Source organism: Poromitra crassiceps (assembly GCF_964638095.1).
Source record: "Poromitra crassiceps genome assembly, chromosome: 25".
NCBI lineage: Eukaryota > Metazoa > Chordata > Actinopteri > Beryciformes > Melamphaidae > Poromitra > Poromitra crassiceps.
In genome coordinates this window covers 409,881-432,406 of record NC_139649.1, presented here as the reverse complement: position 1 = coordinate 432,406, position 22,526 = coordinate 409,881, and the positions used below count along the sequence as shown (strand labels likewise).

Genomic DNA, 22,526 nt, shown 5'->3' with positions numbered 1-22,526 from the left:
GTCTATGCTATTTGCACCTGTGCAAACAGAATGTTAATTATGTTTAATTATGTTTAAAGTATGTCCATGCCATTTGCACCTATGTGCAGTGAATATGTCACTGTTTTTGACATGTCTTATTTAGAGCTGGGTATTGGTTCAAATTTCAAGAATCGATTCGATTCCGATTCACAAGGTTGCGAATCGATTAATTTCGATTCGATTCGATTCGATTCCGATTCGATCAATTTTCAATATTGATTTGGTTAGTGATACCAAAACGTGGTTTTTGAGCTGTACCCTGAATTACATGACTGTCCAGTTATGTAACACAGGGGTTTCCAACCAGCCAAGTAGATACATGGAAAAAAAAAGTTGCAGACCTGTTGTCAATTTTAATGGTTTTAGTTACACATATATTTACTCACCACGTGGTGACAAAGGGTAAATAACAGCCTTTTCATCTGTCAATAAAGACACTTTCACAATTATGCACAGTGATTTGATTTCAGCCTATATAATTTCTAAAAGTAGATATTAATAATGATCAAACATTTCCATTCATGTAGCCTACAGTATTTATGTTTTTGTTTAAACTACAAACATAATTAAACGTCAACTTGAAACTATGTTTCAACTACCACACACAGCACAATATTTTAGCCTGTTTAGTAAAAAAAAAAAAAAAAACGATCTCTGGACATATGAATCAATAATCGAGGATTAAAATGAAAATCGATTAAAAATCGGAGAATCGATTTTTTGAACCCAGCCCTAGTCTTATTGCTTTACTGCCCTATTGCTTGTTGCTTCTCTTGTTTTCCTGCACCTATATGCCCTGTTATTAAGAATTTCACACGTGATACTTGTACTACGGAGTGACAATAAAAATCTTGAATCTTGAATCTACAACCAGTTTCTGAGTTTGTCAAGTCTCTCTCTCTCTCTCTCCATAGGCCTGTGCCTGGTAGTATTATGCCAGCTGGGTAAGTGATGCTTTAATAACATCAGTATTGTAGCTTTCAGTTGTAGTTATGGATTGCCAACAATGTCCAAGCATGCAAGTCATGCAACCTCTTCATATTTGTCATATTTGAACATACCTTATTTTTTCTACTTGAATCGACATGAATCATTAACTCGATAAAAACAAGTACAACTTGTGCGCAGTCCCTTCATGGTGATGATGGCATATAGATCTAATTAATGATCAACTGATTAAATTAATCATCAGTTTATTAGAATGTGATCTTCTTTACTGCTAAATAATCGGCCTGTTAATATTGAAATGACTGGCATTTGACAAATCACAATTGGATTTTCTAAAAACAAATTTACATTGGATAAATTATATACATCTTAATAATAACAGCATTGATTTGCATAAAAACGACTTTTACCATTTTATCAAACAATGACAATGTTTACGTTTCATATTACTGCGCTAGGGAGGAACCACTTCATGGTTGCCCTGGCTGAATCTGGCTGATGAAGACCATGTTGCTGTAGCAGCTGCACTATGTTAAAGTAGATCTCTGACACATAAATGACCCAACATGTGATTGTTCCCAACAACACAGCAACCCCAGTTCCGGCAGCCCTTACCAAACCACACCAGATGATATGCTACTTCACCAACTGGTCCCAGTACAGACCTGGCCAAGGGAAGTACATGCCCCAAAATGTCGACCCCTACATATGCACCACCCTGATTTACGCCTTTGCCATGATCAACAGCAACCATGAGGTGATCACCTTTGAGTGGAATGATGACGTCCTCTACAAGTCCTTCAATAGCCTGAAGGACAGGTAAGTGGCCTATTCACCTTATTCACCACGCCCACTTTTTCTCTCTTCCGCGTTCGACGCAACGTATTTGTTCTTCCGGTTCAGCGCTAGTTGGCGGCCATTTTCAAAATAAAACATCAGTATGAATGAAGTTTGGCAACATTCAGAATTAAGCCACACTGCGGCCAACTTCAGTTACATGTTCATAATGTAACTCCACCTGCTGCGAGGAGCCGATGGCTGTACCCGGTCGGCATTTAACGTTAGTTACAAAAGCACGTCGACAGTGTTTTCTCACTGCAAGTAGCCTAACTACAGTAGGGTTTGACAGTCCGACCGGTGTCAGCACAGTCAGCGCTCCCGGTCCTCGCTGCTCATTAAATATTTCCAATAGGCGTTATTCTGATAAACTGGTCACATATATGTTACGTTCTCACCTGACAAATATTAAAACTTTAAAACAGTTTGGGGTTTTTTTAGCTTGAAAACAGCTTTTTGGCAAGTCTAAATGACTGTGGGAGGCGTACTCTACTTCCGTGTTTAAAACCGGAAAGACGATTATGAAATGACGTCATGCAGAAGCGTCCTTATATGGGCAAAGAATAAGGTGAATAGGGAGCTAAGATTTCAGTTATGATAACAGCACTATCTTAGAGTACATTTTAAAATGTGATATTCTACCAGGCATAGAAACATTTAGTGCGACAGAGAAAAGGCAATCATCTTTAATAATCTCTTCTGTGTTTAGGAATCCTCATCTAAAGACTCTGCTGGGCGTTGGCGGATGGACCTTTGGTTCAGGCCAGTGAGTATTCAAGTGGTGTCAATATCCCTGATTTGCTCGCCGCAAAAAAAAAAGATTATATTTTCCAGTTTTTGTGAACTTACCCCACTTATGTGGGTCTTATTACAACTGATTTTAATTCCTCCAGGTTCTCCAGAACAGTGGCCAATGCAGCCAACCGTCAGAAGTTCGCCCAGTCTAGTATCAAATTCCTGAGGCATTTTGGATTTGATGGTCTGGATCTGGACTGGGAGTATCCTGGATCTCGTGGTAGTCCACCAGAGGACAAGCAGAGATTCACTCTCCTCTGCAAGGTGGAGCATTTACCTTTAAATCTCATGTTGAATGAAGACCAAACTATCCTTTGAGTGGACTAGAAGGTGTCTTATCAACTGTGGTGTGCACCTACAGGAGCTCGTTGCTGCCTATGAAGCTGAGGCTGCAGCCACTGGCAACACCCAGCTCATGCTGACTGCTGCAGTGTCTGCAGGAAAGGGAACCATTGACGCTGGCTATGAAATCGCTGAGATTGCCAAGTGAGTCTTTTGGAAATGGCTATTTCTTAAGCGAGGAATGTAAATCATCAAAACAAATGATATTGTGTGTATGGGTGGGTGCAATCACTCTTACAGTTTGTTTTCTTTGGTCTGCACCATGGCTGTAAAGTTTGAAGTCTGTGAAGCTAACTTCAGCTAAGCCTGATGGACTTGTCTACAGTCTTCTTCTCTGGTGTTCATAGTAGTTGAGAACACATGAAGAAATAGTTGAATACTGTATGAGCATCAATCCAGACTTAATGTTGCTATAGGTTTTCCAACTCCAAGCATGAGGAACTTTTGGCTATCATAGTATCATAATGTCAACATTCGTCTCCATATACCCATAATGTTTCCTGTTACTGGTCCGGATTACGTTCTCAATAACGAACCGCACTGCAGAGACAGCAGAGACCTGCATTATCAGGCATCTTAGTGTTCATACAAAGTGCTCCAAACATGCTTGATGTGAATGCGGCCTGTGTTTTCATGCGTCTCCAGATATCTGGACTTCATCAATGTGATGACCTATGATTTCCATGGAGCCTGGGATCCATTCACCGGACACAACAGCCCGCTGTATCGTGGGTCCGAGGACCATGGTGACCTTATCTACTTCAACACTGTAAGGATAAATACCAGTCTACTAAACCAATAGGGGAAGAAGCATGAGATGAAGATATGGAATTGGTACATCTGTGTCTTACATGTTTCATATATTATGTGTAAAACCTGATCACAATAGGCATATCATTTATTTTCTATGATATCTTGCATTTGAACCTCAATTACAACCATTTTATCTGTTGATTCTTCTTAAGGACTATGCCATGAAGTACTGGAGAGACAACGGCGCCCCACTGGAGAAGCTGAGGATGGGTTTTGCTGCGTACGGTCGTACCTTCCGTCTGTCATCATCAGAAACTGGTGTTGGAGCCCCAGTTAGTGGCGCTGCATCAGCTGGACCATACACACGTGAAGCTGGTTTCTGGTCCTACTATGAGGTAACGTCTAGAGATAATCAAACATAACTGGTCCAGTACAATTGATGATGAATCAACCTGATATGTAAAGTATGGATAAATTGTTCTCGGTTTACTTTTTTCATTGCATTTTATTAGATCTGCACTTGGGTGAAGGGCACAACCATTCAGTGGATTGAAGACCAGAAGGTTCCCTACGCCACCAAGAACAGTGAGTGGGTAGGATTCGATACCAGGGAGAGCTATGAGATCAAGGTAGGTGGCACAGCAACACCATATTTTCCACACATCCAGATCAGATCCACGGCACAGATGTATCATTCTGGATCTGTTTCCACGACATAGGTCCGCTACCTGCAGGAGCAGAAGTTCGGCGGTGCCTTTGTGTGGGCGCTGGATCTGGATGACTTTGCTGGACAGTTCTGTGGAGAGGGCAGCCACCCTCTGCTCTCACATCTCCGCACACTTCTTAATATTGGTAAGTCTTTGAGAAAATGTTCCTTCCAATTTTAGTTTGAAAATTGTGTGAACTTCAGTTCAGCTTCAGCTCACTGCTGTTTAGGAAACAGTAAGTTTGGCCGGAAAATAAACATTCACAAAGTGTTTTCTATTACCAATGAGTGAATGTGCCGTTCCGTAACTTAAAAAATGAGCCCAGACGCGTCTTTCTGCGTTCACCCATTGCAGAGATATTGCAGGATTTTGCAGGATAGGGGTTCGCTCGCTATATAGAATACTACCAGCTCCACTAATAACGTTACCGTCATCTTGTGTGGAGTAATGCAACAGTCGCAAATATGTCTAATGCTAACGTACTACCGTTGTGCTTATGGTCATGGAACATTGTTTGACTGACTGCAGTTAGCTGCGGTGGTGAGTCTGCCCATTATTATAACCTTAGCTTGATGCTAATCACGGCTAACTAATATTTATTTACAGATTTAGATTTATAGAAATGACCACCCAGCTCCACTAATAACGTTACCGTCTTGTGTGGATAATGAATGTAACAGTCGTAAATATGCCTAACGTTACTACTGTTATGCTTATGGAACATTGTTCAGTTTGGTCAACCCCAGGCATTACACGGTACCATACATACAGGGGAAGCAGGGTAGTTCCTGGCTCACGGTAACGTGAATATCCTATCCATTTCCCCGCAGCCAATGTAAGCCAAAACACGGCCAAACATACCACAATAACGTCCGATAATTCATCCAGAATCCTTCCTGGGCATCTCAAGGCTGGTCTGACTGATAAATTGTCCAGGTTGCCGTTTTCAAGTGACTTTTATGAGTTAACGTTACAAAGCAAGCAACACAGTCTGCTGTTGCCAGGCAGCTGCTTGTGCGCATGCGAGTATGGTGCCCGCGCACCAGCTCGTTCACACGCTGCCTGCAGTTACTCTAACGGCCACCGGTGTCAGTAATAGATAGAACTTACGGATAGGACCTTTAAGTTTCGATCCACTACTTCACTTGGGCAAAGCGAATCCCAATCCAGGGGCCTTCCTCTCATAGGCCACAATGTAAAGCTCATCTTCCTTTCCACTCTTTTCTCCATCTAGAGCTGCCCCCGCTGCCCCCTACCACCACCCCCAAGCCCGGCGCTAGCACCACCGCCCCAACCACCACCACCACCACCCATGCTCCAGGGCCTGGCTTCTGCAACGGCAAACCAGACGGCTTGTACGCCAACCCAGACGACAGGACCACCTTCTACATGTGTGCTGCTGGTGTCACCTATCTGAGGCCCTGTGGACCTGGCTCCGTCTTTGATGACAGCTGCAAGTGCTGCGTCTGGCCCTGAGCAACGACCTGGAACATGCCACGCAACATCTGACAAATATAATTGTTGTATCAAGTAATAATCTGGTGCTAAAAGATATATGGGAATAAAGAACTCTGCTGTATGAAAAGAAAAAAAAGAAAAATTGTAGATTCGTAATTAGGTTTGCTCACCTTTTTTTTTTAAACCTTTGTTGAGAAAAAAATATTGCTGCAGCCTTTTTTATATCAAATTCTGCTTTAACTGATCAAAAGAACATGTTGTCACTTTCATGATATTTCCCCCCGTGGACATTTGCATTTTCAACCACTGTCCAATTCCCTTGTTGGGAACCACTGGACTAAATCAACAACACAAACAACCAACAACAGTCTACAAAACTGTGTGATACAGAAATACAACAAGAAAAGCTAGAAAACCTGGTTCATTTTCTCTATCTCTTCTTTCACCTTACATCCTGTTTTGTCTTACTTTCAGGCTCTGGTGACCAAACAATATGTTTAACAGCATGCACAGAATACCAACTAATACTTTGTGTGAATAACCTCTAATAACCTCTCTGTGAACTTCTCCATTAACTGCTTTCTAGTAAACAACTGATTAAGCATTGCTTCTCTCTTCATTCCAAACCAATGGGTGGACATCATGTGGTCATATGGACTCTTCACATCTGTCCAGTTTCCCTTTTGATGTTGTCTTTCCCTCAGTCTTTCAAACCATCATTTTAAAGGGACAGTTCACCCCAAAATCATACTGTATATTTATCTGTAGTTCTATACAGTATTTATCCATCTAGATTGTTTTGGTGTGAGTTGCAGTGTTTTGGAGATATCGGCCATAGAGATGTCTGCTCTCTCCAATACAATGCAATGTCTCTTTCCAGAAATCATGACCCGGTAACTAAAGATAATCCACAGACCTTGTGAGCAGTTTCATGGAACTAATTTATTTTCTTTCGACTGAACTACACCCGCTAGCTGAGGGTGCAACAGCCAACCAATGCTTGATGCAAAACATTTGTACTGTTCTTCATTTTGCACTTCTTCAAAATATGATGTGAAAAATCAAATGTCAAATGACTTGTGTGTGGAGATTATTTCATGCTGATATCTATGTTCATATAGGACAGACAACTGGGGGGGAAATTAATCTAAGTGATCAATTATCTACAATATTTTCTTTTCTTTTTCAGAAATATTAATTTTAGCTTGGATTTAAAACTTTTGATCACCAACGGGCTCAGGATTTACTTGCGTGGTCATAAATAATGGCTTTCAGGTAGGCTTGGGTACCAAAACCTGGTACCACTATGGTAAATTATACCTTTACAACCAGTACGGTACTACCTGTACCCAATTGCAATGCAGATTTAGGTACCATGCCCGAACTGCTGAGTGAAACATCCGCCCTCTGCTTGAAATACTCTTTCAATTAAAAAAAAACACTTTAAATTTGTAAAAGTATCAGTTCAGGCACCGTTTAGGCACCGGTACTGTTTTAAAAGTATCATTTTAGCACCGGTATCTATCAGAAAAAATACAAAATGATACCTATCCCTACATTCACGGTTAATAAAATATCATACATTTTGGGAAAGTTTCTTCCCTGCAACTGGCTGGGCTTTTTGTTTCCAAACATATCCTCTGCTCCGTTCTAAGTCACATGGGGTCAACTTCCATGTTGAGTTTATTTAAGCATGAGAATCCAATTCATGTTTGGACATGGCTTTGGCTCCAGCAGTGCCTCTCACCACAATGTAGCAGTGTCCCATAGAGGTTTGTGGGACTTTAAGGGATTCACATTGTCAACACACAACAAAGAGTGTGAGTAGGGTGTGAGAAGTATTCAGCCTAAAGTGACAAACACCAAGCACAAGACAAGGACAAGCAGCGCTCCTAGGCTCCTAGATATTCACTGACCTCCTCATGATGTCAGTGTAGGACATTTGAATGACTATGTTTTGGCATTTTGTATTGAACCGAGTTAAATTTACAAGATTCCAACAACAATTCCCCTTTACTAACAGAATGGGGAATAAGATCAAAACTATCAAAATGCGAGAATGAACAATAGCTGTTTTCCCATTCATCCTCCATCAGCAGCATCCACCCTGTTTTTGCTGGTTAGTCCTGCAACTGTATCCTTGAGGTGAAAGGATGACAGTTTAGTATAACATCTCCTTTTTGTTTGCCTGCGTATGTCTGTCAAGCACTATGTCACTAACAGCATATCACTGTTACGCTGATGGATATTAAAAGATACAGGTTCAGCACAGGTGTTGCGTTTCATATATGGCTTCAGTGTCACAACGTGCTCCAGGTGAAAATAAAATGGGTCACTCTTGTTTCCATGGACAAAATAAAGAAGAATAGCAGTCTGCTCCAGTCCCATCCTGTTATGGGGGACGGCCATAAAGATTTGAGAATGATTTAACATAAGAATGTCTATGCATAAGTGGCTGTTACAAATATTACAAATATATTGAATGCTTCAAAACAATGGACTGATGCTTTAAAGATGCATGAAATAGTCAAAAAAGAAAACGGCATCGTAAACAGCATCGTCATTTCATTTTGAGTCTGAAAATAGAAATGAAACCTCTTCGTATCTACTTGTATACCATTTCTTCCTAAATGTCAACTCTTTTGACGGTTTAGGGTTGTTTACATAACTTCTACATCCGATATGCGCTGTCCAACAAAGGCCATCACACCCACACCCAGACACTGTCCAATACACCATCACACCCACACCCAGACGCTGTCCAATACACCATCACACCCACACCCAGACGCTGTCCAATACATCCCACTCGTGGCGCGTCTCTCCAGAGAACAGGTGTATTATGAGGGATGCTAGGTGAATGTGGCAGCCATTGCAATACCGTGACTGGTAGTAATGTGAGAGCGCGCGCTGGAGTGACGTTACTCCAGGTATCCATTCTGTCTCTCTGCCACACCGTGGGACTTTCCTTATTTACACAGTGTCTCTCTGCCACAGCGTGAGCTGCCACACCATGGGACTTTCCTTATTTACACAGCTCAAATTGAGAAGCAAGCAAAGACGACTGAGATGAACGCAGGAATAGCCAGCATTATTGGTGAGAATGTGTTATCTTTCCATTAGTCTATTGAGCTACTTTTTGCAAAAAAAAGTAAAATAAATCTTGTGTTGTTGTGCACATTATATATATATATATATATATATATATATATATATATATATATATATATACATACATTATATATATATTATATATATATATATATTATATATATATAATAAATATATATATATATATATATATATATATATATATATATATATATATATATATATATATATATATATATTTATGCAATTTGAAATGCATGAATTGAAATTGAATGTGAATTCTGCCTCCTACAGTGGCTCTGCAACTCTTCATTCAGATCGGTGAGTAACATACCTTCCTATCTGGTTACATACAGAGGGCAATATTGGGAGGTGATGTTTCACTTAACAAAACTATACATTGTTTTCTTCAACCCAGCAACCACAACCAAGCTAGTTTGTTATTTCACCAACTGGTCGACGTACAGAACTGGAGTAGGAAAATTCCTGCCACAAAATGTGGACCCTTACTTATGCACCCACCTGGTCTATGCCTTCGCCATCATCAGCCACGCCAACGAGATCACTGAATATGCTTCCGATGAGAAAACTCTCTACAAATCACTCAATGAGCTCAAGAAGAGGTGAGAATCAAATGCTCAAAATGTCAAGTTCTAAATGTTGCATCCAGCAGTGTTTCTCAAACTTGTTTGGCTTCAGTACCACTTTCCCTGATTTCTGAATCCAACTGCCCCCCCTTTACCCAATTACAACATGTTGCTTAGAAAACTGCAAGAGAAAGCTATAGCATAGGATGTAATGATTGAAAGCTATAGCATAGGATGTAATGATTGAATGATAGCCCACCTTTTCAAGAATATAACATTATAAAAAAGAGTTGTATTTAGTGCATCCTGAGCAGATGTATTTTAAAGTTTCCTTTATTTTCATGAATTATTATTACATTTTTCCATTTTCCCCTTTCTCTCAAGTACCCCCTATAGTACCTCCATGTACCCTAGGGGTACGCATACCCAAGTTTGGGAACTACTGGCCTATAGTGTACATGGTGTTTTATGAATGGTTGTAACCCAGGTTATCTGAGTGGAGAGACTATCTCTCCACCGTACAAATGGGACAGGAGCTGATCCCCATGGGAGCAGCCGATGTGGATTATTACTCTGTAATCCACATCACATCACCTGTGATGTGGATTACTCTTTAAGACACATCACATCACCTGTGGTGAGGCCGCGCACTGATTAGCCCGAGGCTATAAAGGTACCACACAGGACACTACAGGGCGACGGACTCTGTCTGTTACAGACCCAGACTGGGCTCTCGTTGGGTCGCCCTGTGGGCACGTGTCCGATGGATATACATTGTGAAGGCAGGCTGCACCTGCATGGTACCTTTATAGCCTCGGGCTAATCAGTGCGCGGCCTCACCACAGGTGATGTGATGTGTCTTAACTCTTAACTCAAGGTTTCTGATAATTTTCAGTGATTTTCATAAGGTGGGCAAGAGCGCCATCTAGTGCATGGCGGTGAAAAGATGGGTTGACGTACAGTACAATCACGGCAATGAGTTAAAGAATAATCCGCTGCTCCCATGGGGATCAGCTCCCATCCACATGGAATGTGTCGCGTGGAGATGTAGTCTTGAATATATAGTCTATAAATAGTCAACCAATCAAGCAATCAATCATTTTATTTCTCTCTTAATCACATGCATGTAACCCCTGAGCAGAAACTCAAGGCTGAAGACTTTACTGTCGGTCAGAGAGGGCAGCCATGCTGGATCCCAGTGAGTCTAATCTCTGTTGATAACTCGTTATGAAAGTCTTCCATCTTGTGATGGCAATAAAGTCGTATTATTTTGTTAAATACATTGGTTTGCAATTATAAGTTAGGATTATTCCGATGCATTGTTTGTCAATATATATTAGCCTTGTATTAAAAATCAGATCCACCTCTGATCAAACTATTGTCCCATTACTTAGGTTCTCCATCATGGTGTCCAGTGCAGCAAGCCGTCAGACATTTATCCAGTCATCAATTAACTTCCTGAACACTCATGGATTTGATGGTCTGGATCTGGACTGGGAATACCCTGGATCTTATGGAAGTCCTCCAGAGGACAAGAAGAGGTTCACGCTGCTCTGCAAGGTGCTGTAGCCTCTCTGTAACTAAATCTAACGCTGGCTAGTTAAAAGAGAAGAGGTTCACTCTGCTCTGCAAGGTGCTGTAGCCTCTCTGTAACTAAATCTAATGTTAGCTAGTTAAAAGAGAAGAGGTTCACTCTGCTCTGCAAGGTGCTGTAGCCTCTCTGTAACTAAATCTAACACTGGCTAGTTAAAAGAGAAGAGGTTCACTCTGCTCTGCAAGGTGCTGTAGCCTCTCTGTAACTAAATCTAATGCTGGCTAGTTAAAAGAGAAGAGGTTCACTCTGCTCTGCAAGGTGCTGTAGCCTCTCTGTAACTAAATCTAACGCTGGCTAGTTAAAAGAGAAGAGGTTCACTCTGCTCTGCAAGGTGCTGTAGCCTCTCTGTAACTAAATCTAATGTTAGCTAGTTAAAAGAGAAGAGGTTCACTCTGCTCTGCAAGGTGCTGTAGCCTCTCTGTAACTAAATCTAATGTTAGCTAGTTAAAAGAGAAGAGGTTCACTCTGCTCTGCAAGGTGCTGTAGCCTCTCTGTAACTAAATCTAACATTAGCTAGTTAAAATAGAAGAGGTTCACTCTGCTCTGCAAGGTGCTGTAGCCTCTCTGTAACTAAATCTAACGTTAGCTAGTTAAAAGAGAAGAGGTTCACTCTGCTCTGCAAGGTGCTGTAGCCTCTCTGTAACTAAATCTAACACTGGCTAGTTAAAAGAGAAGAGGTTCACTCTGCTCTGCAAGGTGCTGTAGCCTCTCTGTAACTAAATCTAACGCTGGCTAGTTAAAAGAGAAGAGGTTCACTCTGCTCTGCAAGGTGCTGTAGCCTCTCTGTAACTAAATCTAATGTTAGCTAGTTAAAAGAGAAGAGGTTCACTCTGCTCTGCAAGGTGCTGTAGCCTCTCTGTAACTAAATCTAACATTAGCTAGTTAAAATAGAAGAGGTTCACTCTGCTCTGCAAGGTGCTGTAGCCTCTCTGTAACTAAATCTAACGTTAGCTAGTTAAAAGAGAAGAGGTTCACTCTGCTCTGCAAGGTGCTGTAGCCTCTCTGTAACTAAATCTAATGTTAGCTAGTTAAAAGAGAAGAGGTTCACTCTGCTCTGCAAGGTGCTGTAGCCTCTCTGTAACTAAATCTAATGTTAGCTAGTTAAAAGAGAAGAGGTTCACTCTGCTCTGCAAGGTGCTGTAGCCTCTCTGTAACTAAATCTAACGCTGGCTAGTTAAAAGAGAAGAGGTTCACTCTGCTCTGCAAGGTGCTGTAGCCTCTCTGTAACTAAATAATCTAACATTAGCTAGTTGAAGGAGAAGAGGTTCACTCTGCTCTGCAAGGTGCTGTAGCCTCTCTGTAACTAAATCTAACATTAGCTAGTTAAAAGAGAAGAGGTTCACTCTGCTCTGCAAGGTGCTGTAGCCTCTCTGTAACTAAATCTAATGTTAGCTAGTTAAAAGAGAAGAGGTTCACTCTGCTCTGCAAGGTGCTGTAGCCTCTCTGTAACTAAATCTAACGTTAGCTAGTTAACACATTCACTGCCAGCCGTTTTTCAATACTGTAGTTAGCTTCTGCCAGAGGGTTTTTTTGAGGATTCTGGCTCATCTTTCAAGAGCCGAGGATTCGTTTCTGTTAGGATTTTGTGAACACACAATATCTCAAAAGAACTAATAGAATGTGTGCTTTCTCTGTCTAAAAGAGTTAGTTTGTAGAGTTAGTAGTTATGTAAGCATTAGCAGTTGAATACAGCATGGTTTCAGCGTCTGGAAATTTATTCTGAGATAAACGGCTTTTTGTGAAATTCGATAGAACAGTCACTTTAACCATTCATTTTTGGCATCAGTAAGACGTCAGACATCTAAACAATAGTTTTGAACAGTAATTTCCTCCATAACAGCAGGAAACACCCCTCTCCTTCAAACTCCTCCCTCCGTGTGTGTTCTTCTTGGCTGCAGCGGGCGTGTCACAAGCTCGTTGCTGCTGCTGCTGTAACCTCGCGTCACCAGGCTCACTGCTTTGCTGCTGCTGTGCCTGTCTGCTGGCGGCACAGCAGCTTCATCAAAGCTCTCAGGACCCCGTGGCGGGGTTCTGAGAGCTTTGATGAAGCTTTTGCGATTCTGGTCTTATTTATGCTGCGTGTTTCAAAGTGTGTTCCACCCGTAATCTATTATGCAAATTTGCAAAACCCCACCGCCAGCTCCCAAGCGCGAAAACGTTTTCGCCAATCCATTTTCATGAGAATGGCTTCCTCACACTGCTTTTTGCTTGCCTTCCTCTGGAATGGAGAGCACTGTCGCCACTTAGTGGGTCGGTGGAATGGGTTGTACACGTTCGGTAGCTCCAATATTTTTATAGGAGACGTGGGGGGCATTGATCCACGTAGCACCTTTTGACGTCTCAACTCGTCATTGGCAGTCAACCGTTGGATTGTTTTTGACGAGTCAACTCGCCATTGGCAGTGAACGTGTTAAAAGAGAAGAGGTTCACTCTGCTCTGCAAGGTGCTGTAGCCTCTCTGTAACTAAATCTAATGTTAGCTAGTTAAAAGAGAAGAGGTTCACTCTGCTCTGCAAGGTGCTGTAGCCTCTCTGTAACTAAATCTAATGTTAGCTAGTTAAAAGAGAAGAGGTTCACGCTGCTCTGCAAGGTGCTGTAGCCTCTCTGTAACTAAATCTAATGTTAGCTAGTTAAAAGAGAAGAGGTTCACGCTGCTCTGCAAGGTGCTGTAGCCTCTCTGTAACTAAATCTAATGTTAGCTAGTTAAAAGAGAAGAGGTTCACGCTGCTCTGCAAGGTGCTGTAGCCTCTCTGTAACTAAATCCAACATTAGCTAGTTAAAAGAGAATTTCAGGTAATTATTTTCATAGTGCGGCGCCTAAGGCAGCCGTACAGAGGCCCACCCTCCTTTGTCTCAGCGGAAAGGTTTGGGCTCTTCTCGATTGAGCGGCCTGTTATCTTTGTCACACCAGGCAGCTTCCATGAAACATGATGTTCAACACTTGGACACTTGCTTTCATTCTATTGTCATCCTGTCAATCTGACTCATAAAGCCACAACGACTGAAGGACTGAGACATCAGAAGAAAGATGGGAGGGGAACAGAACAGCACTGAATAACAGATTTTCTTGCATGTCTTTTTGCATGGTGTTGTAGTGTAGAGTTGATTGTATTTTGCATGGTGTTGTAGTGTAGAGTTGATTGTATCCTCGGGAAACCAGAGAAATGGGCGGAGTTTGAGTTGTGTACTTGGGGGGCACCAGAAGGACAAAAAAATCAATGTCAATTCTCAGCTATGTTGCAACTTGCACCATGCCACCCCACATCACACACAATGCACCATGCCACTCCACATCACACACAATGTGCCACCCCACATCACACACAATGTGCCACCCCACATCACACACAATGTGCCACCCCACATCACACACAATGTGCCACCCCACATCACACACAATGTGCCACCCCACATCACACACAATGTGCCACCCCACATCACACACAATGTGCCACCCCACATCACACACAATGTGCCACCCCACATCACACACAATGTGCCACCCCACATCACACACAATGCCAAAATAGATGGCTTATAGCCAAAAGAGCACCGCAGGAACGAGTGGGAAGAAGCAAGTCCATGTTGGTTCGTAAGGGGAAAAGGCAATGGGATCTTAGATGTCGGTTAAATGCATGAAATAAGGTCTGTGGTTAGCAAACGTTTATGGGAGTTGAAATGTGTGTTCAGCAGGATCATCTTCACAAACGAGGACCACTTTTATGACTTTTTGAAGCGAAAATGTGTTTTTTTTTAAACAATTTTCAGAAAATGCTTCAAAAGTGGAGATGGAGATTTACAATGGCAGAGCAAAGAGAAATCAAGGGTGGCCAAAAAAAGTAAAATCAATGGTGGCTGGCCCTTGGCAAGGATAGAAATTGTATGATTATTCAGCCAGCATAAATAAATAAATAAATAAATAAATAATAATAATAATAATAATAATAATAATAATAATAATAATAATAATAATAATAATAATATCAAGTGGGTGGCCAAAAAAATCAAGGGTGCCACTGGGGGAAAAGCTATAAGTCCACAGTTTTGATGTCACATCAATATGTATCTATTTGTATTTTTTGGACTTGTAGGAGCTTTCAGAGGCCTATGAAGCTGAGAGTCAAAGAAGTGGGAAAACACAGCTGATCCTCTCGGCAGCAGTGGCAGCACAAACACATGTTATTGATATGGGCTATGAAATTGCTGGGATGTCCAAGTAAGGCTTTCACTAACAAGGTTAATGCTCTTGTCATTAGATGATCACACGTTACTCCAATAACACCTCTTTGTGTGTGTGTGTGTGTGTGTGTGTGTGTGTGTATGTGTGTGCGTGTGTGCGTGTGTGTGTGTGTGTGTGTGTGTGTGTGTGTGTGTATGTGTGTGCGTGTGTGCGTGTGTGTGTGTGTGCATGCGTGTGTCTAGGTACCTGGACTTCATCAGTGTTAAGACCTGTAGCCTCCTTGGTGGTCAAGATGCAGTGACAGCCCACCACAGTCCACTGTACCGGGGAACACGCGCCACTGAAAACAATGGCAACATAGTAAGAAAACATTTGATGTAATAAATCATTGGGCAAAGCAGAGGGGTGCCCTGCAGAGGGGTGCCCTGCAGAGGGGTGCCCTGCAGGGTTGGCGCCATTCATGAACTGCATGGTAAATTCCAATGTAGTTCCTGGAGTTTGATTGCACTGAGCTCTAAGGAAACATCATTGGAACTGAATTGGAATAACAGGAAATAGAACTGAGTTCCATTCAATTAAATTAAATCCCCACTTCTGAGAGAGGTTGTCTTGACTCGCTAAACATTATAAATCAAACATTATCAAATAAAGTCAAATAAAAGACGGTTTAACAAATAAAACACATTCAATCATAATCTATGCATTACAATCACATGTTATGTATCAAATACCACCTGAAAAGAAGCATTTCATGGTTTTCCGTATTGATCGTTTAGAACACTCAGATATGTGGGGGCAGTGACTTCCCTACATCCCAATGCAATCCCTGTTCTGTTCCTCTCTCTCTCTCTCTCTCTCTCTCTCGCTCCCTCCCTCTCTCTCCCTCTCTCTCTCTCCCTCTCTCCCTCTCTCCCTCTCTCCAATTCCAATTCCTCAGTTGAAACTGATGAGTTCATTCATGAACTGACCCCAAATGATGCTGTCTATCTGTCACACTATGTGAACTCCAGGCAGGGCATACAGTATTTTGATATTTTAGGATGGAATGGAAAATGGAAAACCATCTTTCCAGAGACTTTTTACTTGACTGGCTTTTTACTTGTTTGGATCCAATAGCTTGCCTTGAACATAACCTGCTCCATAGTAGGTTAGCTGTAAGTAGCGTGCCACTCCTATGAGAACCAACAGTCAGTTATGCCCAAAGTTAGCTCATTAAGCCCACTAATGTTACCATCTTGCCACACATTAAATTGAAAGTGAGACAAGGTGGTAAGATCATATCGTGACAGCAGAGAGTAACTCCCAGAGTCACACATGAGCTCACTAACAGTAACGGCCCTTCCCTCTCTTGCCTTCCAGGATGATGTGATGCAGTACTGGCTGGACCGAGGAGCCCCAGCAGGGAAGCTGTTGCTGGGCTTCCCCGTCTATAGCCGTTCCTTTACCCTCTTGACCCCAGTCACAGGCCTGGGTGTCCCAGTCAGTGGCCCTGCCACGCCTGGGCCCTACACCCAGCAAATGGGGCTCTGGTCCTACTATGAGGTAACGGGGAGCTGGGGAGCACGTCTATCCATGTAGAGCAGGGGTTTTCAAAGTCTGAGACTGTGGGCCTCCCCCCAAACAAAGCTTGGAAAAAGGTGCCCCCCCCCCCCCCCCCCCTCCCTCAACTCCTGGATGCATGTGGGATCATAGACACTCTGATATTGCTGTTTGATTTCAGACTACACCAAATACATAAAAAAGGTATCTCTGAAGGCATTTTATTTGTTTCTGAAAAACTGGAAAATTCCCCCAAAACGACTGTATCTCTGAACTATCTCTTTAACCAAATCACACACATTTAGGATATTCTATGTGACCTCCTTTTGATAACTAATTTAATATTTTTTCCACTTTCAGCCTCCCCTGAAACCCCCTGGGGAGGCCCGCCTCCCACTTTGAAAACCACTGATATATAGAGATATCAACATAATCATATCAATAGCGAAATCAACACATTCCTACTAGTGCTACTACCACTAGTACTGCTATACGTGCTACTACCACTAGTACTGCTACATGAATATTTTTGATGTATATTGCTATAATTATATATATATATATTGCTATATATTGATGTCTGTTGTTTCTTCTCTAGACCTGCTCCTTCCTAAAAGGGGCCACAGTCCAGTGGATTTATAGTCAGAAAGTTCCCTACGCTTTCAAAGGCGGTGAGTGGGTCGGCTTCGACAACCAGAAGAGCTATGATGCCAAGGTATATGACCCCTCTTGTGTAAGGGGTAGTGTTGGGCAAGTTACTTTCAAAATGTAATATACTACATATTACTAGTTACTTTCATTTGAAAGTAATAAGTTACTTTACAATATTACTCTGTGTAGAGTAACTCGTTACTTATTACACTACTTTTGCATTACTTTCACCAAAATAACAGCAGTAGCAGAATGACATGAACATCCAGAAAAAACATAATTTCAACTGTCTTGAAGTCAGCGTAAACCGTCCAAAATTCTAAATGTTATCCTTTTCCTTTCTTATTGTCATCTATAGTGGTTATTTGCATGAAAACACAAAATTTGATTAGGAAATTATGGTATCTTTATTTCAATATGTGCTTTGATTTAAAAAGGTAACTAAATGTGTAACTTGTGTTACTTGAAAAAGTAACTGGTATAATATTACTGAAATCCTATTGGTAATAAGTTATATGACTGAGTTACTGCTCAAATGCATCTTATAGGTGGGCTACCTGAAGAGCAGGAAGCTAGGGGGCGCTGCTGTGTGGACTCTGGATATGGACGACTTCTCTGGGCGGTTCTGTGGGCAGGGCACATATCCACTGATATCACATCTAAGAAACCAACTCAATAAAGGTAATGTCACCATCCCAGTCTTATATTGTAGTTATAGACAGCATACATCATAAATATGTCATGACTTGCCAACAAAAAATCCAAACCTGATTGTAGTGACTAATACGAGGGATCAGCCGAGCAGCATTTTGGGAAACAAACTGCGTCACTGGGTGGCAACGGCAATGGAACCCTATGGAGAAGTGGCGCGAGGCTTGATTGTCTCACTCTAGCCGGCTGTTTACATTTTAAAAACTGCGACAGTTCACACAACTTTAACACGACATGTATAATATATTATACATCAAACTCTTGAGCTACTTCTGCTCTCACGCAGAATGTCAAGATATAAGCGATGTGATGTATAGTTTTTGAGATATTAATGTTTGTTTGGCACAACTCATACTATTAACTGCCGCGGGGTTCCGCATTTCTGGGTGTCAAGTGACGTCACGCTGATTCGTCTTATTAGCCCTTTGCAGATAGCCACGGTTGTGAATGAAATGCTAAAAATGTGTCCTTGACGCGCATAACTACCTTCGTTATTAGTCGCTTGCTTCGCTCCGTCTTGTTGCCGCCGAATTCTTGAAGTGTTGTAGTAATTGTGCATTGTTAATTCTATGTTTTGTGCCATTTAGTTCTGTTAGTTTTATCACCCAGTGATGATAGCGGTAAGAACCGTTTCATCTCCCCGTTCCAAACACACTGAGGCTACACACCTGTATTGATACTTGATTTTGTGTGATGTAACCCATCACCAATATGTTACTGCCCCCTAGTGGCGTGGCAGAATATTAACACCCAAATAAAAACAAATCCAAAACACTCATATAGGCTACATGCACAACTTCTTTACTTCCTGAAATTAGTACAGCTTCTTTATTTCCTGTCCTACACTATTGGATGAACTGATTAATCAGGTGTGCCTGATCATTGTTGTGACTGCAGCACACCTGACATTAATCACTTCATCCAATAGTCATGATGACTAAGTGGAGCTATAGTATGACTGAAGCCTGACAATATACCAACAAATATTGTTTGATTGTGTGGTCAATTATTAGACATAGGTCACCAATCTACTAGGGGGGGGGGATCGATACAGCATAGTATCGCAACATTTTGTGTGGCAATATCATATCGCACGAGTGCAAAGTATCACAATATTTTATTATATGAATTGTCAAGTGCATGCAATATTTATGACATTTTTATGACAGTGTTGGTCGGTCTGTCTGCTTGCTACCCTAACCCTAACCCTTTTGCTGGAATAAAAATGATTTGAGTGAGATGAACAGCCTGGAAACTCATTAGATAAAACAGATGTTGACAAAGTTTTTTCCTTTGGGGACATCATTTGCAATTGAAAAAAGGTAATAAATCACAATATATCACAATATCACAATGCTCAAATGAGATTCATAATGCATTATAGTGTATTAAGACTATATGTAAATAAAAACTACAAGTTTACATTTTGTCTCCTGTAGGCTAAAGTAGGGGAGACTGGGGATAGTGGTAACATGGGTCAGTTGTAACTTTGACATTTCTTCAATCAGGAACAAGTCATGAATCACCTGATTCACTCTGCATACTTACATACCCAACTGACAGACATGATTACTCCATAATTAAAGGGAATCCGATCATGCAAACTAAACTGGAAATGTAAGACTCCACTTAATTTATGTCCCCAATATATTTCTTCCCAGACTGGATACCACAGCAAACAACTCCTGCTGTCCATCTCCCCACCCCCACTAGCACCACCTCGCTCTCCCTCCCTCCTGACCACACCCAGCCCACACAGCAGCACCCGTCCCAGACCGCCGGCACCACCGGCAGAACCCCGGGCCACAGCTGTTTCCAAAACATCACCATCGTGTATCCCTACGACGGCTTCTGCACGCGCAAACTGGACGGACTCTACCCGAGATCAGAAGAGCCCAAGACCTTCTACAGATGTGTGCAGAGCGAGACGTACATAACGAGGTGCCACCCCCTCGCAATGGAGCCCAGTAAAGGAGCGCGGAAAACAACGCATCCAGGAAGATTAGTTGTGGTCAGCCTTATAGCCACACTATTACAGATGTTAGGCGTGTGGAGCAACAGCTGATATTGTTTTGTATGGACAAGGTGTTTGGACACTGGTGGACAGTGAAGGAGAGAGGTGAGATGCCATGAGACTGTGGACAATCGGGACAGTGGTTCTCAACGTGGGATCCGGGGAGCACCAGGGGGTCCTTGTGGGTGTTCCAGGGGTCCCCCAGCAAATTGATGACTTGTTAAACTTTGTTTACAAGTTGACCATTAGACAATTTAGAAGAATGACTACTTTGATCATCGTTTCACAGTGATCTCTCGACCTACAATACAATCACCTACAATACAATCACTGAATTGGAAGAATCCCCCAAAGAACATCATATTCATCACCCGCCACATTAAGTTTGAAACATTAATATAATTACTGCAAACAGCTGCACTGCTTTACACAGTTTTAGTGTGTGACCAAAATGATTAATCTTCAGAGATTACAATACTGCTGACAAGCTAGGCCCTAGATTGTAGGACATTACTACAGGCTTGGAGGAAGGCCTGATGTGCGGGCTAGGGCTGAAAAGACTATTTCCACAACCCTGGAGATTTTTTTTTATCTTTTTGGTTTGTTGATTTTATGTCAGAATGACATAGCCCATCCAATCAGACTGAACGAATGAACAAGCAACCAAAAGTTTAATTTTAAATATCGGGCCTTCAAAGGGCCGTCTGAAACTAGGCCTAAGGGATATGGCTTGTCTTTTTACACAGGTGCTTCTTTAGATGCATTCATGCCTCTGTGTTTTATAGGGAAGTTTGCCTGAGATGTGTGATGTGATGTGGGCTTTCTGTCTGGAGCAGCATGGGTATAATCTGGAGCAGATGGGTGTAATCTGCAGCAGCATTGGGAATGCTGACTGTTTTGGGGACTAAGCCTGAGAAACTTAAGGCTTTCAACCAATACAAATTAACCCACTTTGAATTTTGCTCAGGGCCACAAAAAGTGATGGACAGATGCATGACACTAGATGAAGGATACAGGGATGTAAAAGGAGGGTAAACGCTAAACTTTGGGCAGTGAGGCAAACGAGCACCAGTTAAAACAAAAATCAATGATATTCTTAGAGAAGCGTTCATTCATGTTTCCTCCCACCTTAAAAGATGTTCATACGATTATCAGTGTGATGTAATATGATGTATACTATGAATTTATGTCTGTTTATTTAAGTTTGAGCCGGTTTAACCTGCATGACATCACTATAATTAATACAATTATCGTAATCATCAAGACAGATACAATAATCATAATAATTAACACAGAGAACAAATAGCTTTTCATAATGCATCCAGAGGCTTATTCACCAGCATAGCACAATGCCTCCATCTAGTGGACGTGGAGAGTACTGATGCTGTGGAAGTAATTTCTAAAGATAAAAAAATAACATATCAGGGAGCGTTCAGGACCAAGGGATGGTCATTATTTATTGTGACTGTTGTCTCTATTTTGTTCATTAGGGGAGACTGGGGATGATTGTAACACATTTGTCTCGGTCCCTATAACTCCGTTTGATGTTAGATCTCACATTTTGACACAAAGTGCCCACATTTGTCATTACAATGACAATCATGAATTGATGTCAGATACAAGGAGTTCCATTGTTACAACCTACCCCATTACTGGGGTAAGCTGTTGCCACCTATACCCAATACTGGGGTAAGTTGTAACAAGAGGAAATAAGTTAAATATGAACACAGACTAGACAATTTGCATTAGAACTAAAAAGGTCTAATGAAGAGTGTATGACATTAAAGAACAACAGTCTGTCAGTCTGTATGTGTTGTGTTGTGTCTTTGACGATGCTGATGCTTTTGAACTGGACCATTTTAACATAATTATCTTAATTGTGCACGCATGTATGGGTTGTCTTTTTAACAAAACAGAAATCTCAGTTAAAATTAAACTTAAATATTTAGTCAATTCAAACATGATTGACTTGAAATGTGCAGCACCATCATGTGCCTGTTTAATCTGAATCACAGTAACATTTTGGAGCAGCCATCTTGGATTTTTGAGGTCAGGGCTGCTGAGGCTCCGCCGAGTTTGGAATGGGAAATACCGGCTCTGGTGACGTCACCGTCCCAGTTCATGACCTTTGAACCATCAGATGACCAGTTCCCAGTTATAAAGGCAATACAGCTCGCCCGCTATATTACATACGCACACTTGCTGAACTGGCCTGTGCGACTTTGGCAATTGTGCGGCGTGCCAGCAAGTCAGCACCCACCTCTCTGATTATAGGTGTG

At 41.7% G+C, this 22,526-nt stretch overlaps 2 protein-coding genes across 2 annotated transcripts; both read left to right on the top strand.

Annotated features, from left to right (window-relative positions):
- Positions 1 to 1,525: 1,525 nt before the first annotated feature.
- LOC310798418 (acidic mammalian chitinase-like) lies at positions 1,526 to 5,879 on the top strand (the record flags this gene model as incomplete). The annotated part of the gene is made up of 9 exons (XM_083660968.1): positions 1,526 to 1,788; positions 2,516 to 2,572; positions 2,700 to 2,865; positions 2,963 to 3,087; positions 3,589 to 3,712; positions 3,909 to 4,091; positions 4,209 to 4,325; positions 4,416 to 4,548; positions 5,638 to 5,879. 9 exons carry the CDS (start codon positions 1,526 to 1,528, stop codon positions 5,877 to 5,879), a joined length of 1,410 nt encoding a protein of 469 aa, XP_083517094.1.
- A 2,664-nt stretch (positions 5,880 to 8,543) lies between these two features.
- Positions 8,544 to 21,046, top strand: LOC310798417 (chitinase-3-like protein 1; the record flags this gene model as incomplete). Its single annotated transcript, XM_083660967.1, has 11 exons — positions 8,544 to 8,696; positions 8,859 to 8,958; positions 9,391 to 9,595; positions 10,954 to 11,119; positions 15,244 to 15,368; positions 15,575 to 15,692; positions 16,692 to 16,874; positions 17,470 to 17,604; positions 18,071 to 18,203; positions 19,895 to 20,146; positions 21,033 to 21,046. The coding sequence occupies 11 exons, from the start codon at positions 8,544 to 8,546 to the stop codon at positions 21,044 to 21,046; spliced, it is 1,584 nt and encodes a 527-aa protein (XP_083517093.1).
- Between the last annotated feature and the right edge of the window lie 1,480 nt (positions 21,047 to 22,526).